The 23,824-nt window shown below is 40.2% G+C and overlaps 1 protein-coding gene and 1 pseudogene across 1 annotated transcript in view; both read right to left on the minus strand.

Moving 5' to 3' along the window:
• Positions 1–19,918, minus strand: part of GTF2IRD2B (GTF2I repeat domain containing 2B) — a 100,438-nt gene extending 80,520 nt beyond the window's left edge. The window contains exons 1-2 of the mRNA XM_077140283.1: positions 14,168–19,918; positions 799–902 (exon numbers count right to left, since the gene is read on the minus strand). Coding sequence (XP_076996398.1) covers positions 799–897 — 99 coding nt within the window. The 5' untranslated portion in view covers positions 898–902; positions 14,168–19,918. The remainder of the gene's footprint in view (positions 1–798; positions 903–14,167) is intronic.
• Positions 19,919–20,194: 276 nt separating this feature from the next.
• Positions 20,195–23,166, minus strand: LOC143666491 (2-oxoisovalerate dehydrogenase subunit beta, mitochondrial pseudogene; annotated as a pseudogene).
• Between the last annotated feature and the right edge of the window lie 658 nt (positions 23,167–23,824).

A 23,824-nucleotide genomic window follows, 5' to 3' on the forward strand; every position in this document is an offset into this window, starting at 1 on the left:
GGAGACTTACAGCCTTATACCAGAGTGACTGTGCATTGCAAAAAGGAAACGATCAGATATTTCGGGGATTAAACACTGACTCAGGAGGGACACTAATTCCAGGAGACCCAAACCATCACTCTGGTCCACCAGTCATAGGAGGGGCTTAATGAGGTCAGGTGATCAATGGAGTTTTAGCTCAGGTCTGTCCCACAGTGGGTCCAGTGGATCCCTAGGCCCATTCTGTGGTCATTTCCCCAGTTCCAGATTGCATACTTAGAATCAACACACTCAGCAACTGGCAGAATCCCCACAGTGGTTGTCTGACTCATGGAGTGAGGGTTATTATGATAGGAAAGGCCAAATGGAAGCCACTAGAACTGTCCCTACCTAGCAAAATGGTGAATCAGAAGCAATACCGGATTCCTGGAGGGATTGCAGAGATTAGTGCCACTCTTTTTTTTTTTCATGGGCAGGCACCGGGAATCGAACCTGGGTCCTGGGGCATGGCAGGCAAGCTCTCTTACCTGCTGAGCCACCGTGGCCCGCCCTAGTGCCACTCTTAAAGACTTTAACGATTCAGGGTAGTGATTCCCACCTCATCTCCGTTCAACTCTCCTATTTAGCCTGTGCAGAAGACAGATATGTCTTGGAGGATGACAGTGGATTATCATAAACTTAACCAAGTGGTAACTCCACTTGCCGCTGCTGTTCCATGCACCACCCCCACCCCCAAAAAAGTGGCACTGGAGCGTTTCACATTTCTGTAATTTGGACAATGGCAACTGAACAGTCTATAGAAGTTTAAGGCCATCTCACCATTGATTCAAGAGCAGACATGAGGAAATTCACCACCATCCTTCTCTCTGAGGACTCCGCATCTTCCATCGGCAGGGTAGACATTTCTACTTGGGCCATGATCCCTATGCAAGACAGATAAGCAATAAGAAAGCGAATGGTGGAAATCTATGATATCTTTCTAAACACAAGTTTTAGAGCTTGTGAGGGTCCTCACATATCACCTGGTTCTAATTTTCCTTTTAGAGTTGAAGAAACTGATATTTAAAGATACTATGTGATATGTCCAAGATCTACTGTATAAGAACCCTTAATTTCACATGGTAAAAGTTCCACTAAACCTAGACATCACCTTGACATAAAATAAATCCAGATATTATGCCAGAGAAGTATGTTAATCATGCGCCAGATGGAGATGAGGAAGGAAATGTTACTTCTTTACCCAGTGTTTTTTCAGGTTTTAACATGGCAGTGTCGGTTAACAAGTTTGGTTTCTCACACACACATATACACACACACACACACACACAACCAAAGAAGATAAATAGCCTTTTTTTAAATTGTAAAATATAAAAATACAAAGCACAGAGAGAAAAAGCAGTAATTTTCAAAGCATGCTTCAACAAGTAGTTACAGGACACAGCCTAGAGTTTGGCTGCAAGTCCACCATCTCAGATTTTCCCTTCCAGCTGCTCCAAAACATTGGAGGCCAGAGGAATACCAATATAGTGATTCACCAGCCATACTCATTCGTTAAATCCTATTTTCACTGTTATAACCCCTCCTTCTCCTCTTATCTTTCTCCCAATGTAAAATGATCTTTAGGCAACGCCCTTTCTAACTTTTTCGTGTTGAGATGGGGTGTTGTCACTAAAAGACAGGGGGATGTAATTAGTTGATAATGTTGGCGATCCCTTTGGGTTTCAGGATTTATTTGGCCTAAGAACCTTCTGGAAATTATAAGTTCTAGGAAAGCAAACTTAGTGCATGAAATTTTTATACAGTCTCAGTTCGAGCTCTAGGTGTTCTTAAGAGTCAACAGGAGTGATGTTGGTTGGGGTTTGGCAAACCATAGCAATTAGCTCTATCTAACTGAAGCTTGCATAAGAGTCTCCAGAATAGCCTCTTGATTCTATTTGATCTCTCTTAGCCATGGATGTCTTTTTTTTTTTTTTCCGCCACTGATGTTTTCTTTATTACACTTCTTTTCCCCCTTTTGGTCAGGAAGGTGGTGTCAATCGCACAGTGCCAGGGCCAGACTCATCCTCAGGAGCCACACCCCAAGTTGTGAGGGAGACTGTCACTCCTGAATGTCATGTCCCACGTAAGGGGGAGGGTATTGACTTTCTTTGAAGATTGGGCTTACAGAGAGAAGAAGAGGCCACATCTGAGCAACAAAAGAGGTTTCCTGGAAGCAACTCTTAGGCCTTGTTATGGGTAGTCTTAGCTTCTCCCCTACAAAAATAAGTTTCATAAGGACAAGCTTCAAACTTACAGCTTGGCCTATTTTCTCAGGAGTCCCCAATGGTTGACAGGGTACACACGGTGTTTCCCAGACGGGAACGTTAAATAGTTCTGTCTATCTGTCTGTCTGTCTGTCTGTCCGTCTCTCTGTCTCTCTATCTCTCTGTCTGTCTATCTATCAATCTATCTATCTATCTATCTATGCCTCCTGTCTCCCACTTTGGGACACTACCAATACCTTTTTATTTTTTATTAAATAAAAAAAATTATAAAAAACACAAACATTCCCAACACATACACTCAGCAATTCACAATATCATCATAGTTGCATATTCATCATCATGATCATTTCCTAGAACATTAGCATCAATTCAGAAAAAGAAATAAAAAGACAACAGAAAAATATAACAAACAGAAAAAAAAATTTTTTACAGGCCATACCCCTGACTGATCCCTTTCATTGATCACTAGCATTTCAAACTAAATCTATTTTAATATTTGTTCCCCCTATTATTTATTTTTATTCCATATGTTCCTCTCATCTGTTGACAAGGTAGATAAAAGGAGCATCAGATACAAGGATTTCACAATCACACAGTCACATTGTGAAAGCTGTATCATTATACAATCATCCTCAAGAAACATGGCTACTGGAACACAGCTCTACATTTTCAGGCAGTTCCCTCCAGCCTCTCCATTACATCTTGGATAACAAGGTGATATCTACTTAATGCATAAGAATAACCTCCAGGATAACCTCTCGACTCTGTTTGGAATCTCTCAGCCACTGACACTTTATCTCATTTCACTCTTCCCCCTTTTGGTCGAGAAGGTTTTCTCAATCCCTTGATGCTGGGTGTCAGCTAATTCTGGGATTTCTGCCCCATGCTGCCAGGAAATCCACACCCCTGGTAGTCATGTCCCACATAGACAGGGGGAGGGTGGTGAGTCTGCTTGCTGTGTTGGCTGGAGAGAGAGGCCACATCTGAGCAACAAAAGAGGTTCTCTTGGGGGTGACTTTTAGGCTTAATTTTAAGTAGGCTTGACCTATCCCCTGTGGGGTTAAGTTTCATATGAACAAACCCCAAGCCTGGGGGCTCAGCCTATAGCTTTGGTTGTCCACACTGCTTGTGAGAATATCAAGAATTCAACTTGGGGAAGTTGAGTTTTCCCCCGTTCTTACCATTCCCCAAAGGGGACTTTGCAAATACTTTCCACTCACTGATCAAATCACTCTGGGATTCATCAGGGCATCACCTGGACAAACCAACAAAATCTCATGTCCTATACAAAGTTCCATGTACTTAAGGTGTTCAATCAACTATCTACATAAGTTATATTAGGTGATGCACTAGTCAAAGTGTAGATTTGTACCAAATAAACATTTTTTGCTTTAGTCTCACACATTAGTTGAAATTTTAAAATATTAAGTACCATCTATTTTTAGCACACTGCAGTACTGATTCTTTTGTTCTTCCCTGTGCAAAAACATTTTTTAACTTTGTACATTTAGTCACTATCATTATACACTCTAGGCATTCCTAGATTATACCATCTCAATCTTTATTGTCTATCTTTCTTTGTTATTTCATTTATGCCCCAGCCCTCCTCCCTCTATCATTCTCATATGCAACTTCATTCAGTGTTTTAACATAATTGTATTACAGTTAGGTAATATTGTGCTGTCCATTTCTGAGTTTTTATATTCAGTCCTGTTGCACAATCTGTATCCCTTCAGCTCCAATTACCCAATATCTTACCCTATTTCTATCTCCTGATGGTCTCTGTTACCAAGGAAATATTCCAAGTTTATTCACTAATGTCAGCTCATATCAGTGAGACCATACAGTATTTGTCCTTTTGTTTCTGGCTAATGACACCCAGCATAATGTCCTTAAGGTCCATTCATGTTATTACATACTTCATAACTTTATTCTGTCTTACAGCTGCATAATATTCCATCTTATGTAAATGTCACAGTTTGTTTAGTCAACTATCTGTTGATGGACATTTTGGCTGTTTCCATCTCTTGGTAATTGTTAATAATGCTGCCATAAACATTGGTGTGTAAATGTCCATTTTTGTCCTTGGCCTCGTGTCCTTTGAGTAGAGACAGCATGTAGATGGGTCCTGTTTTTTAATCCATTCTGCCAGACTATGTCTTTTGACTGGAGAGTTTAATCCATTAACATTCAGTGTTATTACTGCATGGGTAGTACTTTCTTCTACTATTTTTCTTTCTGGATTTTATATGTCATATCTAATTTTCCTTCTTTTTACCTTTACTCATAGTCTTCCTTTCTACACTCTTCTCCACACCTCTCTCTTCTGTCTTCATATCTGTCTCTAGTGTTCCCTTTAGTATTTCTTGCAGAGCTGGTCTCTTGGTCACAAATTCTCTCAGTGATTTTTTTGTCTGAAAATGTTTTAATTTCTCCCTCATTTTTTGAAAGACAATTTTGCTGGATACAGAATTCTTGGTTGGCAGTTTTTCTCTTTTAATAATTTAAATATATTATCCCACTGTCTTCTCACCTCCATGATTTCTGCTGAGAGATCTGCGCATAGTCTTATTGGGCTTCCCTTGTATGTGATGGATTGCTCTCTTGCTGCTTTCAAGATCCTCTCTTTCTCTTTGACCTCTGACATTCTGATTATTAAATGTCTTGGAGTATGTCTATGTGGATCTATTCTCTTTGGGGTATGCTGCACTTCTTGGATCTGTAATTTTAAGTCTTTCATAAGAGTTGGGAAATTTTCAGTGATAATTTCCTCCATTAGTTTTTCTCCTCCTTTTCCCTTCTCTTCTCCTTCTGGGACACCCACAACAAGTATATTCGTGCGCTTCATATTGTCTTTCAATTCCCTGAGACCCTGCTCATATTTTTCCATTTTTTTCCCTATAGTTTCTGTTTCTTGTTGGATTTCAGATGTTCCATCCTCCAGTTTAGAAATCCTATGATCTGTCTCTCCAAATCTACCATTGTAGGTTTCCATTGTTTTTTTCATCTCTTCTACTGTGTCTTTCATTCCCATAAGTTCTGTGATTTGTTTTCTCAGACTTTCAGTTTCTTCTTTTTGTTCTTCCCTTGCCTTCTTTATATCCTCCTTCAATTCACTGATTTGGTTTTTGATGAGGTTTTCCATGTCTGTTAGTACATTCTGAATTAATTGTTTCAGCTCCTGTATGTCATTTGAATTGTTGGTTTGTTCCTTTGACTAGGCCATATCTTCAATTTTCCTAGTGTGATTTGCTATTTTTTGCTGGTGTGTAGGCATTTAATTACCTTAATTAGTTTATTCTGGAGATTGCTTTCACTTCTTTTATCTAGGGTTTTCTTTCTGGATGAGTTTGTTGTCTATCTGTTCTTTGACTTTCAGTTCAGCTTTTTCTGGACCCCTAGCTTAGGTTTTGTTTAACAAGGAGAATTTTTCAGTTCTTGTTTTCTTGTTTCTTGCCCTGTTTGTGTGGTGCTTTTACCCCCCACCCCCACCCCTAGGAGTGTCTACTTAGATATTATAGACCTCAGCCAGATTTTCCCAGACTAAACTGGCCTCCTATCAGGAGAAAAGAGTCACCTGCATCGGTTTTCCCTGAGGGTGAGACCCAGCAGGTTGAAAGACTTTCCTGTGAAGTCTATGGACTCTGTTTTTCTTATCCTGCCTGTGTGTGGTGCTTGTCTGACTGCAGGTCCCACCAGTGTAAGGTGATGCAGTACCTTTAATTCTGGCAGACTCTCCCTGCTGGGGGCGTGGTGGAGACAGAGGAGAGGTTGTAGGCTGGTTTTAATGGCTTCAAATTACCAAGCCCTGGGGTCTGAATTCCTCGAGGGAGGGATTCCACCTGAGTTTGGCTTCACCCCTTCCCTGGGGAAGGCACAGGCTCCAGACAAGCCCCCAAAAGAGCTCACTTCTGCCTATGCCTGGGGCAATTGCAGCCTGAAAAGTCCTGCCGCTGTATCCAGAGGCAGTCAAGCCTTTGTAGATATACAGCCACAAAAACCTCTGTTTCCTTCTTTTTTTCCCCCTTTTTCTGTCAGTGCTGTCCCCTTGGCGCCGGGGCAAAAATGAGCAACCTCCGCTTTGATCAGGTTCACCTAAGCTGGGGGCCTATTTTTAGTAGTCAGAATTTGTTAATTAGTTCCACAATTGGCATTTGATTGTGCCCAGTCCCTGCTTCTGGTAAAGTCCTTTCCTTTCCCCTCTGGGAAGCAGCCTGTGTGTGTGTGTGTGGGGGGTGGCGGCGCTGGCCACCTGGTCCAGACTGGGGTACGCTGTGGGTCTGGTCACTGACGTGTCCTCAGGAGCTGTTCTGTACTGTTTCTGGTTATTTAGTAGTTGTTCTGGAGGACGAACTAAAACGCGCACATTGTTAAGCCGCCATCTTGACCCGGAAGTCTACCAATACTTTTTAATTACCAGCCCACCATAATCTGAGATACATCCTGGTATTACATTAAGCTATACAGAATTACAAGGCCTTGTTCCCATTCTGGACTCCAGGAGTTTGGGTTGTTTAAATGAGATATCCAGACAGGTTGGTTTAGCTCATATGTTATTTAAAGTTTGGGCCCAAGTCAAAGTAAACCTCTCTGCCTCTGGTCTCATATGGAAGGTGAAGGTCTAGAGTACATACACTATCATCTTTTATCCTATATTCTGACTTACCTGAGACCCAGCCAGATTGGCTTAATTTTTAACGTTAACTGAGGCCTCATCTATTTGTTTGATACTTAAATTGTTAATATAGATAGCTATGCTAACTTTCAGGGCTGAAGCACTCTTTGGATCTTAGGTGTCACAGAGTTATTCAAAGTTCCAGAGAGATACCAGCTAATACACATATAGCTCAGTGTCTTAGAATCTAGAAATACATTTACAACTTCAGACCAAGTGTGGCTACTGTAAGGGCTTATAGTCTAGGCTCCAATTTTCTTATAAGTATTTTCCGAAAGAGACCTTAGCATTTCTGTTCTTTTGTTTCTAGCTTATTTTGCACAACATATTTTTCCCAAGGTTTATTCAGTTCGCTGCATGCCTCTCATCATCCTTTCTTTTTGTAGCCACACCACATTCCATCACATAAATGTATCACAGTTCACCATTCTGCTTCTCAATCATTGTACCCTTCAGCTCCCTCCATCTACTGGGCATTATGGACGCTATCGAAAATAAACTAACCATGTCTTAACAGTATCCTCACTTGGTTGTACAATCAGCAGCACTCTCAATTTTAGACAATTTTCACTGATCCATAGCCACAAAGAACTAACTAACACAGCGTCACCACTATTGAATCAAAATTTATCTCCCTTATCACTTGCCCTCCCCACTGCAATTAGTTACAGTGGTACCGTTTTAATGTCTTTCTGTTAACTACTGGCCACAGCATGCATTTTCAGTTTTCCCCATAACCCTCTACTATTGACTCTTTATTCACTATCGAACCATTGATATAGTTCATATAAGAACTTCTTTATTATTGTATATGTAATCAGTGGGATACATGGCACTATCTATCCCCTTTCAATCATTTCACCTTAAATATGGCAATGTTATTTATAAACCCACTAGTTAGTCATCATCACTTCTATCCATTCCATTGCATTTAGATTCAACCTCATTGAATAGCCTTTTCCCTCGTCTCTACCTTTTGTGTACCTCTAGATTTGCTATGTTCTACAGTGTAATCTCTGAGATTACCTTTACCAAATAATAATAACAAAATCACACAGCATCTGTCCTTTTGTGTCTGACTTATTTCACTCAACATTATGTCTTCAAGATTCATCCAAGTTGTCATGTGCTTTGGGACCTCATTTGTCCTACTGCCACAGAACAGTCTATCATATGTTTATACCATATTTTGTTTATCCACTCGTCTGCTGACAGGCACTTAGATTGTTTCCATCTTTTGGTATTTGTGAATAGTGCCACTACGAACCTCAGTGTGCAAATGCATGTTTGTTTCACTGCTTTCAGATCTTCTTGGTGTATAGCGAGTATTGGTATTGCTGGGTCACAGGGCAACTCAATATTTAGATTTCTGAAAAATCGCCAAAATGTTTTCCACAATGGCTGGACCACTATACATTCCCACCAACAGTTAATAAGTGTTCCAATTTCTCCACATCCTCTCCAACATTTGTATTTTTCTGTTTGTTTAATAGCAGCCATTCTTATAGGTATTAGGTGATATCTCATTGTCCTCTTGATCTGCATTTCCCTTATAGCTAATGAAAATGAGCATCTCTTCATGTGCTTTTTAGCAGTCTGTATTTCATCTTTAGAAAAGTATCTATTCATATCCTCTGCTCATTTTATAATAGGTTGTTTGTTCTTTTGTTGGTGAGCTGTATAATTTCTTTACATACGCAGGATATTAAGCCTTGATCCAATACATGGTTTCCAAATATTTTCTCCCATTGAGTTGGCTGCCTCTTCTCCTTTTTGACAAAGTCCTTTCAGGCACAGAAACCCTAGATCTTTTTTTTATTATTATTAATTTTTAAATTTTTAAAAAAATGTAACTACAAGCAAACACATTCTTAACTTATGATCATTTCATTCTACATATATAATCAGTAATTCACAATATCATCACATAGTTGCATATTCATCATGATCATTTCTTAGAACATTTGCATTAATTCAGAAGAAGAAATTTAAAGAAAACAGAAAAAAATTCATACATACCATACCCCTTACCCCTCCCTTTCATTGATCACTAGCATTTCAATCTAACATTTGTTCCCCCTATTATTTATTTTTATTCCACGTTTTGTCTGTTGATGAGGTTGCTCTTATCTTAAGGAGTTCCTACTTGTCTATTTTTTCTCTTGCTGTTTGTGCTTTAGGTGTAAAGTCTGTGAAGCTACCTCCTACTGCTACATCTTAAAGATGTTTCCCTGCATTTTCTTCTAGACATTTTATGGTACTGGTTCTTCTAATTGGATCTTTAATTCATTTTGAATTAACTTTTGGATAGGGTGTAAGATAGGGTCCTCTTTCATTCTTTTGGCTATTGGTATCCAATTCTCCCATGCCCACTTATTGAAAAGACCATTCTGTCCCAGTTCAGTGATTTGTGGGCCTTGTTGAAGATCAATTGTCCATAGATTTAGTGGTCTACTACCACACTCCTGATCTGATTCCACTGGCCAATTCTTCTATCTTAGTGCCAGTACCATTCTGTTTTGACCACTTTGGCCTTATAGTAAGCTTTAAAGTCTGAAAGTGTTCATTCTCCCACTTCACTCTTCTTATTAAGGATATCTTTAGGGCCTCTTTCCCTTCCAAATAAATTTGATGACTAGCTTTTCCAAGTCTTCAAAGTAGGCAGTTGAGATTTTGATTGGTGTTGCATGGAATCTGTAGATAGTTTGGGCTGTTTGACATCTTAATGACATTCAACCTTCCTATCCACGAGTATGGAATGTCTTTTCATCTATTTATGTCATTTTTGTTTCTTTTAGCCATGTTTTGTAGTTTCCTGTGTACAAGTCCTTGACATCCCTCATTAGGCTTATTCCTAGATACCTAATTCTTTTGGGTGTTATTTTTGATGGAATTTTTTCCTTAACTGTCTCCTCAGGTCATTGCTTCATTGCTTGTGTATAGAAACATTACTGATTTTGTACATTAATATCGCACCCCACCACTTTGCTGAATTTATTAGCTCAAATAGCTTTACTGTAGATATCTCAGGATTTCCCAAATATGGGATAATGTCCTTTGCAAATAATGAGGGTTTTACTTCTTCCTCAGGATTATCTAAGTATAGGATCATGCCATCTGCAAATCATGAACAATTTACTATATACTTTCCTATTTGGATGCCTTTTATTTCTTTCTCCTGTCTGATCACTACAGCTAGGATTCCTAGTACAGTCATGAATAACAGTGGTGACAATGAGCATCCTTATCTCATTCCCAATCTTAGGGGGAATGCTTTCAGTCTCTCACTATTAAGTATGATGCTGGCTATGGGTTTATTATATGCCCTTTATGATATTGAGGAAATTTCCTTCTATTCCTACCTTTCAAAGTGTTTTTATCAGGAAAGGATGCTGAATTTTGTCGAAGGCTTTTTCAGTATCAATCAATACTATCATGTGGTTTTTTCCTTCTGAATTGTTAATGTGCTGTATTATGTTGATTGATTTTCTTGTGTTGAACCACCATCGCATTCCTGAAACACCACTTGGTTGTGATGTATAATTCTTTTAATGTGTTGTTGGATTCAGCTTGCTAGTATTTTGCTGAGAATTTCTGCATCTATGTTCATTAGGGAGATTGGTCTGGAGTTTTCCTTTCTTATAGCATCTTTATCTGGTATTGGTATTAGAACGATGTTAGGTTCATAAAATGAGTTATTTATTATTCTTCTTCCTTCAAATTTTTGGAAGAGTTTGAGCAGGATTGGTATTAGTTCTTTTTGGAATGTTTGATAAAATTCCCCTGTGAAGCTATCTGGTCCTAGGCTTTTCTTTGTGAGAAGATTTCTGATGACTGAATCTCTTTACTTGTAATTGGCTTGTTGAAATCTTTGTTGAGCCAGTGTAGGTAGTCTGTGTGTTTCTAGGAATTTGTCCATTTCATCTAAGTTGTTTAGTGTGTTGGCATATAATTGTTCACAGCATTCTCTTGTGATTTTAAAAATTTCTTCAGGATTCAGGGTAATGACTTCACTTTCATTTCTAATTTTATTTATTTGCATCCTCTCTCTTTTTTTCTTTGTTAGTCTAGCTAGGGTTGGGTCCATCAATTTTATTAAGTTTCTCAAAGAACCAACTTTTGGTTTTGTTGATTCTTTCTATTGTTTCATTGGTTTTCAGTTTGTTTCTTTTTCTTTTAATCTTCATTATTTCTCTTTTTTTGTTTGCGTTGGCATTAGTTTGCTGTTCTTGATTTTTACTCATTCTTGTTGTTCATTTGTTTATTTTTTTGGGTGCATCCTCCAGGAATTGAACCCGGGTCTCCCGCATGGAGGCAAGCATTCTACCACTGAACCATTCCATTCTTGTTTTCTAATATAGGCATTTAGGGCAATAAATTTCCCTCTCAGTATTGCCTATGCCGCATCCCATAAGTTCTGAGATGCTATATTCTGTTTAATCTCCATGTATTTGTGAAAGCTCTGGTTTTTTGGTGATTAATAATTTACAGCTTCATTCCATTGTGGTCAGATAAAGTACTATGAATAATTTCTGCCTTATTAAATTTATAAGGACTCATTTTGTGTCCTACCATACAGTCAATCCTGGAGAATGTTCTATGTGCACTAGAGAAGAATGTATACCTTGGTGTTTGGGGTGTAACAATCTACATATGTCTATTAGGTTTAATTCATTTATTCATTGTTTAGGTTCTCAATTTCCTTGTTTAATCTTCTCACTGGTTGTTCTATCTATAGAGGAGAGTGGTGTAGTGAAGTCTCCCACTATTATTGCTGAAACTTCTATAGCTCCGTTTAGTTTTGCCAATGTTTGCCTCATGTACTTTGGAGTCCTTGATTGGGAACATAAACATTTATTACTGATATTTCCTATGGGTGAACTGTCCCTTTTATTAATATGTAACATCCTTCTTTGTCTCTTATGACATCTTTACATTTAAGGTCTATTTTATCTGATATTAGTACAGCTATTCCTGTTTTCTTTTGGTAACAGCTTGCATAGTACATCTTTTTCCATCCTTTCACTTTCAATCTATTTGTGTCCTTGGGTTAAAGATGCGTCTTTTGTAAACAGCATATAGTGGGACTGTATTTTTAAATTCATTCTGCCCATTTGTTTTTTTTTAATTGGTGATTTTCGTTCCTTAACATTCAAAGTTATCACTATAAGAGTAGTTATTGAATCTACCACCTTATCTTTTAGTCTTTATTTGCCAGATCTATATATTATTTTCCCGCTCTCCTTTTACACTTTAAATTACCATCACTGGTACTCTTCAGTTTTGTACCCTCCTCCAGATGTCCCTCTCCTGTCATTTCTCTTCAGCAGATAGCTCTTCCTTTAGTATTTCTTGTAGGGCTGGTCTCTTGTTAGCTAGTTTTCTCAATCTTTGTCTTTGAAGATTTTAATCTCTCCCTCAATTTTGAAGGATAACTTGGCTGAATAAAGAATTCTTGGCTGAAAGCTTTTCTCATTCAGGATCTTAAATATATCATACCACTGCCCTCTTGTTTCCCTGGTGCCTGTTGAGTAGTCTGAACTCAGTCTTATGCGTTTTCTCTGGTATGTAGTAGATAGCTCTTCTCATGCTGCTTTCAGGACTTTGTATATTTGACAATTTGATCAGTATGTGTCTTGGAGTAGGCCTATTTGGAGTTCACTAGGCCTCTTTCATTTGTGTATTTATGTCTTTTATAAGGGTTAGGAAGTCTTCCCCAATTGATCTTCAGCTAACTTTTCCAGCCCTTTTCTCTTCTCCTTCTAGGACACTAATGATTCTTACATTTGCATGTCTCTTGATGGCCATCATTTCCCTAAGATCTATTTGATTTTTTGTGTACTCCAGTTCAATTGTCCTGTCTTTTAGCTTACTTATTCTCCTATTTGCTTCTTCAAATCTGTTGTCATGTGTCTCTAGTGTATTTCTACTTTGGTTTATGGTATCTTTCATCCTCTTGAGATCTGCCATTTTTCTATTTAATATTTCAAATTCTTCTTTATGCTCTTCTTGTGTCTTCCTGATATCCCTTATTTCTTTATAAATATTATTGAGTAGTTGTTTCACATTCTGTGTCCCCTCTGGAGTTTTGATTTGGTTGCTTGGCTGGGTCATTTCTGCCTGCATCTCTACATGCCTGGTGAATTTTCTGTTGTGTTCGGGGCAGTTGATTATTACTCTGCAAGTTGGTTTCTTTCACTCGTCTAAAGTTTCGTATTTACCTGGTTTTGCATTGAAGGTTTCCTTTTGCAGTTGGTTTGTCTTTAATTCCTTGCCAAACCAAGGTCCCGATCTCATATAGGTGGTGCAATTCTACTGAGGGTCTATTAAAGGCTAGGCAAGGGCGCATGGGTATTTCAGCGGCAGAAAGCCCTCCTACCATGCAGAAGACTTGGGCTCCATTCATGGCCCATGCATCCCCCAAAATAAATAAAGAAAATAAAATATAAAAAATAAAATAAAAATATGAAAAAAAAACACCCCTTAACAGTTGTAGTCCCTAAGGTCAGAAAGAGACACCCCAAGATATCCTAGGAGTGAACTCAGACTGGTGCCTATAGAAGGGAAAGAAAATTAAAAAAAAAAAAAAAAGTATTAAAATATAAATATGTGTAAATAAAAATAACAGTACTACTATTAAAAGTAGGGGGAAAGATATATATTAAAGTAGAAAAAGTATTTTAAAAAGCAGAAAAATATAGAAATGGGGGGAAAAAAACAAAAAACCTAGGCAAATAGGGTTTGTCAGTTTGCACTTACCACGCCTCCTGAGGAGCCTCCTCCCCTCAGGCCGGCCCGCCCCTCCCCAACTGCAGGGGCAGACTGGGGCATGGCCGGGATGGCAAGGGGTGGGCGGTGGGATGCCAGACGCTCTGGCTGTGGCAGTGAGACAGCTGGTCCCGGCGCGGGACGGACCTGCACTGCCCAGCGAATCTGCCACATGCCATGCCCCATGCGCCGGCTAGTCAAGGCACCTGGCTGGGCAACCGCCCCAGCGTCTGGAGGTCCAGCTCTTCGCAGCAGATGGCGGGGGCCAGCCTTCAGGTTCCCCACTGGGCGCGCCTGCTGGGGGGCTGTCTGGGGAGGATTCCGCAGCCAGCAGCTGGGGCAGGCTGGAGCTCAGGAACGCTCAGCTCCCTCCCATCTGCACCTCCCCACGTTGCACCATCCAACCCACCCTGCTCTCCCCGCCCCCATCCCCCCTCTCTGTCCTGCCCAGAGTCACTGAAGACCCTCCACAATCACTCACCCCTGGGACCGCAGTCCCGGTCATTCTCTCCCAGGCACCTATCTTGTCCCACAGAGCAGGGGTGACGTCCATTCTCCTCCCTCCGCCTCCTTCCCGGAAGTCTGATAAATAGGTTTTGTGTGCTAAAGACGGGAAGAAGAGATTTCTTCTGCCTTTTGGCACTAGGACTCCTCCTATATAAAAGCTAACCCAAACTGTAGGCTAACTCTAAATCAAGTTACTTAAGAAATTTCTTCCAAACATTTCTCAGCTATTTGCAACGATACACAAAATGTTCTTTCCAAGCATGCAGTTCGGTTCAAGCGCCCCCTAAGGAGGGCGAAGTGACCACGTGACTCGCTGTAAGCGATGACGAGAGCGGAAGTGACGTTGCTTCCGGGCAGAGTTCCCCTCGTTCTGTGACTACCACTCCAGCAGCACGAGTTCCGAGCTGAAGATGCTGTGGAGCAGATCCTCAACCAGCTCATAAGGGAAGCTTTGGGGAGCAAGAGATTTTCTCTCCATTAAGCCACTGAAATCTGGTGCATTCTCAACCACAGCATAGCCCAGGCCAATCCAGATCGACAGGGAACGGTGACAAGGAATTCCGAAAATGTAACTATATAGAAATTCTCAGAAGACACTTGAGTGTCACCTTATTACATCTGTAAACTTCCTGAGAACACAGACTAGCACTTCCGGAGCCATTAGGAGGCAAGCAAATGGTCAAAATCTTTAAAAGCCCACCACCCTATTTTACAACAGAATGGAAGGGGAGAGTCTGACTTCATAGCAGGCATCTGAACTAATAGGCATGATTTGTGCATGAAGGAGTAAGGAGATACACGTACTTCAATTTAAAACTTTTTAAAACAATTTTTTTAATTTAGAGAAGTTGTAAGTTTATAGAAAAATCATGCGGAACATACAGAGTGCCGTATATCCGTTCTGTTATTAACATCTTGTATTCTTGGGGCTCCTTTTGTTGTGGGGTGCACCAAAAGAAAGACCACAAATTCCAAAACTGCAAGCCAATTTGGAGTTTTTATTAGCCTGCCAGTGACTGCCTTAGAAATCCCAAGAAGGAGGATTCAGAGAGCAGCGGCATGGGGCTTGCAGGGTGGGCTTATAAGGGCTGAAACCGCAAGCTTATTCACAGAAGCAGCGAAGTGGTGTTTGTTTCACAGACCCACATCCTGGTTTTGCAGCTGTAAGCAAGCAAGCTTATCTACAGAAGCAAAGAGTGCTATTAGCTTTTGCAAAAAACAGGTTTGTGTGATTCACACACCTTGGCCCCATTACCAGGTGTTCTTCATGGGCCTGGGGGGGGACTTTCCACTTGGCTGGGGTTGAGTGCCTGATCCCTTCTATTCCCCACTGGTTTTTAGGAAAGAATCAAATCATTGTTCTTGTGTGGGGATGTGGTGATAGTGGGTTTGCAAGACCAAGAATTTTATTGCTTGTATTCTTTTTTTTTAATATATGCTCTCAGACAGTTTATTATACAAGGTTCAAGTATTAAGCCTAATAATATGAGACTTAGTGGTCCCGTTATGGTGGTTGGCCATGGGGACCAGGAAAACAAATTTTTATACCAGTTGGTTTCAGTTTTTCAGCATTCCTCCCACTCTCATAACCTGCCACGGACTAGGGATAGACTATAACTTGGTGAGGGTTTTTCCCATGACCCCCACCAGGGATATCAGGAGGATCCAGAGGGGTTTCTGGAAAGTCTTATTTTTAGTGGATCCTTGGTTCGCTGGATGGTCCATTTTCTGGGGAGCTGGTCCGGGGCAGCGTTCTTGACCTGGGTGTGATGAATCCAGTGTCATTTTCTCACAGCTTTTACTGTTGTCGGGGTTGTGAGGATTACTGGCAGGGGTCTCGTCCACTGGGCCTCCAAGGTGGCTGGCTGAAGCTTTTTAATTCAGACCAGGTTTCCGGGCTGCACCTCTATTAGTGTTGGGGGGTCCCATCTCGGACAGGTGGAAGGGAACACAGCCTTTAATCGGGTTGGCTCGGCAGTAGGCTTCCCGTCAGGTCCAAGAATTAATTTCCTCGCCTCTAGCCCAGGTCTCGTTCCTCGGAGGTGAAAAGGGCCTGGAGGAGCTGTTGGCAGGCATCCCAGGTGGGCTGGTGGGTAAAAAAGACAGTCTCCAAGAGGGAGATGAGTCCTTGGGGTTTTTGGGAGAAAGAGGGGTTCTGATTTTTTTCAGTTATATAGATCGCTGGAGGAAAAGGGGACACAGACCATGAAAGGTGGGTTGTCATCCCCCAGGGCAGGGCCAGCCTGTCTCAAAGGTAAAATTGGGGCCCCGGAAGAATTTGGTGACTGTCCACCAGAGGAGGGTGGTAAGCAGAGCCACTGCTGGTATGAGGGGGCTGAATGTCACCTCCCGGCTATCAGAGGGGCTGATCGCCGCCTCTCGGCCGCTTTCCCCCTCTGGTCTCAGAGGGGACAGAGGGGCTATTGGATATGGGGGAGGGTCCATTAAGAGTGGATCCTCTGGTGGTCCCGTCAATACTGGGACCCTATTAGTTTTTTTTTTTCTGAGTGTTTTTCAGTACGAGGGCTGTTTTGGTTTGGGGGGGTCTTCCTTTTTGGGACTCCAGGCAAGACCGTAACCACTTGGGTTTTTCTTTTAAAATTTCAATTTAAATTAGTATATAGGGGATTTGGTCAGAGTGGCCTGGATCACTAAAAAATTATCCTTTGGACTCTATAAGCTGTAGATAGGTCTGTGGTTCCTTTGGAAGGCCACCCAGAACCAAAAGTTGGCCCCTCCCAAGAGCAGAATTTTTCCAGGTTGAAGGCATTGATAGAGGCTCCGTAGTCTCCAGCCTTCTGCTGAAATTCCTGAAAACTTTTGAGAAAAAATGTAAGAGGGGTGCACGGGGAAGGTTTAGACTGGCCCATAATAGCGACAGGGAGGAAAGTAGCGAGGAGAGGGAGACACAAAAAACCATACAACAGCACCGACAACGGGACAAACAGATCAAATCAGACATCAATGATCCCGAGCAACGTCTTGCTACGCGACCTGACCACGGAAGTAACGCTGCGTCCTGCCTTCCAGGTGGTCCCCAAATGGATTCAAACAAATACTATACTCACCGGTGAGATTTCCAGAAATAAATGACTCCACCAATATTTGTATAGTTTTGGAGAGTCCTGGGGAATCGGCCTGGTTCCTGGTCCTGACCTGGGGTGGAGGAACATCTTTCCGAGGCCTTCCCCTAGGTCGGACCCCGGTCGCGGGGGAGACTCCCCGGACCTGTGGTCACCAGGTATCCCGTTAGGGACAATCTCACTGGGGCCTCCAATGTTGTGGGGTGCACACCTAAAGAAAGACTCTAAATTTAAACTTGCAATTTTGGAATTTGTGATCTTTCTTTTGGTGCGCCCCACAACACTTTGCTACAACTGATGAAAATATTATTATAATTATACTATTAGCCATAGTCCATAGTTCACATTAGGGTTCACTGTTTTTGTTGTACAGTCCTCTGTTGCTTTCTTTTTTCTTTAAATTTATTCTAGTAACATATCTACAACCTCAAATTTCCCATTTTTAAACACATTATATAATTCAGTGGTTTTAATTACCTTCACAATTTTGTGTTATTATCACTACCATCCATTACCAAAAAACTTCTGTAACCCCAAATAGTAATTCTGAACAATTCAGGAATTAATGCCTCATTCCCTACCTCCTAATAACTTGTATTCTAGTTTCTGACTCTGAATTTGCTTACTCTAATTATTTCGTATCAATGGATCATACAGTTTCTGTTCTTTTGTGTCTCACTTATTTCACTCAAAATGATGTCTTCAGGGTTCATCCATGTTGTCACATGTATCAGGACTTCATTCCTTTTTATGACTGAATAATAATCCATAGTATGGATATATCATATTTGTTTACCCATTAGCTGGTTGATAAATGCTTAGGTTGCATCCATCTTCTGGCAATTAAATATACCTTAATTCAAGAAAGACCATTGGGTCTGGAATGCCTCTGTCAGCTAGGAAGGCATGTGGCTGGCATCTGCTGGCGTCTTTGGCTTCTGGTTTCTAACAGCTTCCAGGGGCTTTCTTTCTTCATCTCCAAAGATCTCTGACTGTGTAGGCTCTGTCACCTTCTCTCCAAGTGACTGCATTGGCTCTGAAGTTTCTTCAGAATCTTTCCGCTTTTAAAGGACTCCGGTAAACTAATCAAGACCCACCTCGATTGGGTGGAGTCACATCTCCATCTAATCAGAGGGTCACACCCACAACTGGGCACGCCACTTCTCCATGGAGATAATCTAATCAGAAGTTTCCGCCCTGCGGTGTTAAATCAGGATTAAAAGAAATGGATGCCCCACAGTTAGGAGTAGGTTAAAATATGGCTTTTCTGGGGTACACAATAGCTTCAAACTGGCACAATTACCATTTAGTAAACCAGGTCAAGGAAATGTGTATTAGAGAGATGTGGCAGCTGACCCATGTTATCTGTCCATCACCAGCACACTCACTTAGAGTCTGCTGCATTCTTGCTATTTCAGAAGCTCAGAATATTTCCATTCTTTTTCCTTTAATATTCCAGGCAGAGAAAAAAGAGTAGATGCATTCACATTTATAAACTCAGTTATAGCCCGAACAAAGCTAGAATATAAACTAGGAAAATTTTCTAATTGCTGCTTTCGCTTCTTCTCACCTTAAGTCGTCATGATGTTATGATGTCGTTCACACTCAGTGTGCTGAGAAATGGGGTGGGAGAGGAAGGGAAGGTCGCGCCTACAGCCCAGTGGGCACACCACAGATAATCAGAGGCCGCTGTCAGAATTTTTCAGTGACACAGCACTCTGATGGAGAGAACTTGGGGATGACTAACTCCCGTCAGGACTGATGGGGAAGGGTGCAGTCTGTTTGGGGCCTCCACCCTCCATCCAATGGAACAGCATATTCTAGGCTCCCGTCACTTGCTTACTTCTAAGACTGACACTTATGAACTAGGATAACAGGGAGTGCCTGGAGTATTTAAATGAGTCCTTCTTGTTCTCTCTCTTTTTTTTAAACTTTTTTTTAGTAATACTTTCAAACTTACAACAATAATACATACCCCATACAGAGAACTCCAGTATACCCACTCCCTGATACTCAGATTCGCCAATTTTAACACTTTGCCACATTTGCCATAACATTCTAGCTATCTACCCGTTATTCTCTCTATTCAACCATCTACCCATTTACCTCTGCATTTATCTATCAATTCATTTTCTGAGGACTTCATTGTAGTTTATATACATCTTGCTCCTTGAACACTTAATATTGCCATGTACATTTCCTAAGAAAGGGATATTCACTTATGTGCATTTATCAAGTTCAAGAAATTTAAGATTAACATAAAGCTTATAGTCCACATTCCATTTTTTTTCATACGTCCTTTTGAGCCTTTTCTCCTCCTTTGTTAGGTCCTGCCCAGGATCTAATGGTCACTCTTTATTTTCTTTTTCTTCCTTTTTTTTTTTTTTTTTTACTGTGGGAACATATATACAACATAAGCTTTGCCAGCTTAGTCACTCCCAAGCATTCAGTGAAATCAATTTTACACTCATTATGTTGTGGTACCCTCTCCACTTCCATTACTAAAACTTTGCCATCTCCCAAACAGAACCCTACATCCATTTTTTTTTTTGAACACAATCTCACTTTCCTTTATTGAATACTAACCCACACTCAGTATTTACATATGTAATTAAACAGAATTTATAGGACCAGCATGTGAAACATTTTTTTTTTTTTTTTTTTTTTTTTTTTTTTTTTTTAAAGGAAAGACAGAGAGAAGGAAGGAAGGATAGAAGGAAGGAAGGAAGGAAGAAAGGGAAACATCTTTTAAACATTTTCTTGTTTTATTGTATTTTGTTTTTCCGTTTTTTTGTTACATGGGCTGGGGCCGGGAATCGAACCGAGGTCCTCCGGCATAGCAGGCAAGCACTTTGCCCGCTGAGCCACCGCGGCCCGCCCAACATTTTTAAAAGTTAATCAATTTCAATGAAAACATCAATTCATGTGTTAATACAATAACTCTATAACTTCTCAGTCAATATCCAAGATGGTTCATTTCATAAAAACTCTATTTTCTAGGAGAGATAAATCTCAGGAAATATAAAAAATTCAGAAGAAAATTTCCATATCTAGTCATAATCTTCCAATTTTTCTGTAACAGAAATCAATAACAATTATAGACATTCTGACCACCATAAATTATGTAGAGACTTCTCAATTGTAGGCATTCTCATCATCTTTTCATTATATTTAAATATTTCTCTTATGTTTAAGAAGAAATATATAATTCAAATTTAGAAGCAGCACTTAAATATAATTCAAAAAGTATTAAAAAGTAGCGAGGCATGTAGCCACCATTACTATCTTGACTTTGCATTATGGACGGTCCATGGAATGGAGAGAACAGCATGGACTACACCAGTGAGGAACTCCTCTAACCGCTCCTAAATGTGATTTATTGTGGAAGCAAGTTATTTGCACAGACATTAAGTGAACCTCAGAAATATAGCATTTATAACTATGTTCTGAGAGAATCCCAAGGATATGTAGTCTAATGACCCTAACTTACATCTGTAACAATATTCCCATGATAGAACTACCAAAAATGTGGGATTTACGTAACATAGTAGTAGATGGAGGGCATTTTTTCTCAATTGCATTATTTTATAGTCATAACTCTCTGGTTTTATGTAATATAACTTAACCATACATACACAGAGTACAAGGATTATAGTATTTCTCTTAAAAAATATAGGCTGTGTTATCATAAAGAGTCTATTCTCCATTTTCCTTGCAAGATCATGGCTTTTCAAAATGTATTATGATAATTTTTTGGACAACCTAGATATTAAAATGTAAATCCTATCTATGCATTTTGAACCATTTCAAAAATGCCAACAACAAAATAAGTCAGTGTCAGTGATAGTAACTTCTATATTAAATCTGAAAAACTAACATAATTTTAATGGTATTTATCTTTGCTAGAACAACAAAGCTGAAGGGACAGATGAGGATGACTTAGATATGTAATGAATAAAATACCATTTTTTATTCACTATTTTAAAAACATTCACTTGCCAAAAAAGATTCTGGAAATGGTGTTGAATTTTGTTTAAGATTTTTAAGCAAAAAATCTCCCTTATACATAATCAACAGATTTCTGCTCAGCAAAACTATTTTTTTCAGATAATATTAAGGCAAATTTCAGAAAGCTATGACTCATCATATACACTAAATCACTGGAGTCCAAATTAACAGTGCTTGAGGGGCCATTTTTGAATAACAGAATTTTTTCCTATTTATAAACTGTTTAAACAGCTGACAAAAATATGCACAAACAAGGGTAAAAACTGGGAACACTGGCGTAACACATGATAGCTTTCTCTAAAGGCAGGGCACACCTACCTATGTAGTCAATAATTGATCATTTTTCGAAGGGCATCATAGCACTTCCATTTGTCTGGAATATAGAATGACTCAAAAATATGAGGAAATGGGGTATCATACCCACATACTCTTGATATAGGAGCCTCTAGGTTCAAGAAACATTCTTCCTGAACTGTAGAGCTGATCTCTGATGCAAAGCTGCCGGTCAAGGGAGCCTCATGACTGATCAGCAGCCGCCCTGTTTTGATCACAGACTTGCAAACTGTATCTATATCCCAAGGTACTATAGTCCTCAGATCAATGATTTCACAGGACACACCAAGTTTTTCTTGAGCCACGGAAGCTACTTCTCTGATCACATGAACCTGAGTGCCCCAGGCAACTAGAGTAACATCACTCCCTTCCTGTATGACTTCAGCCTGGGACAGTGGGATGTTATTTGGCTCTACAGGAACCTGTTCCACTGCTGCCCTGTAAAGTATTTTAGGTTCAAAAAATATGCAAGGATTTTTATCCTCTATGCATGACAAAAGAAGTCCCTTGGCCTGGAAAGGGCTTCTGGGCACAACTACCTTGATTCCTGGACAGTGGGCAAAAAAAGCTTCAGGACTCTGAGAATGATAGAGAGCACCATGGCCAACACAGCCCCAAGGGGCCCGGATAGTGAGGCTTCCGCAATTAAAAGATCACCAGAGCGATAACCATACTTGGCAGCTTCATTAACAATCTGATCAAAAGCAGGGAAAATATAATCTGCAAATTGAATTTCTGCAATGGCGGTAGCTCCAGTTACGGCAATGCCAATTCCAAATCCGACAATTCCTTGTTCACACAATGGGGTATTAAAAACTCTATCTTTCCCATATTTGTCTCGCAAACCAACAGCGCATCTAAAGACTCCACCGAAGACAACATCTTCACCAAATATTACTGCAGTAGGATCTTCGGCCAGTGAGTTATCCAAGGCACTTGTTATTGCCTGGAAAAGATTCCTTTTCTGAGTTTGCCTGTAGTTCTCGGGCTCCGGGTCGGGTTGGAAAGTAAAGTGAGCCACCTGCCGCCGCTGGGCCAAATCCCCACCGCCAGCACAGGCCGAGGCAGGCTGCAGGAAGCCCCAGGGCAGCTCCACCCCATGCAGCCGATCCAGCGCCTCTCAGCTCCCGCAGCCCGGAGCCTCCACAGCCGGCCCAAGGTGTACGCCACACCCGCCATCCGCATTCGACCGACATCCATTTTTTCAAAAAAGTTTTTTTTAAATTATTTTTATTGACATGTCTTCACACATCATACAATCCATCCAAAGTATACAATCAGTGGTTTACACTAGAGTCATTTTGTTGTGTATTTGTCACCATGATCATTTTTAGAGCATTTACATTACCCCAGAAATAGAAATAGAAATAAAAAGAAAAACCCTATACATCCCATACCTCTTGGCCCTCCCTCTTACTGAGCACTAGTATTGCAATCTCCCCAATTTTAAGACTTGCAATAAAGATAGGTTAACTAAAGCAGTATAGTATGAATGTATGTATATATGTAATCTCTCAGTGAAACAAAACAAAGTATTCAGATGTAGGGCATCTGACTGCTTCCCCCCCCCCCCCACATAGTTGTTTTGGTTTGCTAAAGCAACCGGAATGTAATATACAAGAAATGGACTGGCTTTTATGAAGGGGATTTAATAGGTTACAAGTTAACAGTTCTAAGGCCCTGAAAATGTCCAAGACTAACAACCAGATTCATTTCTCTACCCCAGAAGGTCAACACACCTTTCCAACAAAAGGAAGTTAAACTGGTCATTGCTCAGATATCCCTGAAGAGTGAGAGAAAGATCAAATGAGAGGAAGGAGGTGTAACTGAGAAATTAGGATTTAACAAATGACTGTGACTTGTGACTTATTATATAGGATTTCTTTTTAAACTCTAGTGTTTTAGAATGCCAAAAAGAAATACCTGAATGAGAGTATATAGAAACTATGTTCCTATAACCCATCTTTATGTAGTTCTGATCACGAATTACATGGTTATACATTATGAGTCCCAAACCACTGTTTTTCATTACATTTTATGCATTTGCTTTTAGATGTGATTAAGATGTAAAAAGTAGAGTTACAAACCAAAAATACAATAATATGGTATTTATATGTTGTTACGCTCAATAGGACCTTTATTTCTTCATGGTGCTTTGATCTCTTGTCTAGTGTCCTTTCCTTTCAACCTGCAGAACTCTACTGGAG

The sequence above is a fragment of the Tamandua tetradactyla genome, chromosome 23, assembly GCF_023851605.1.
Source record: "Tamandua tetradactyla isolate mTamTet1 chromosome 23, mTamTet1.pri, whole genome shotgun sequence".
Classification (NCBI taxonomy): domain Eukaryota; kingdom Metazoa; phylum Chordata; class Mammalia; order Pilosa; family Myrmecophagidae; genus Tamandua; species Tamandua tetradactyla.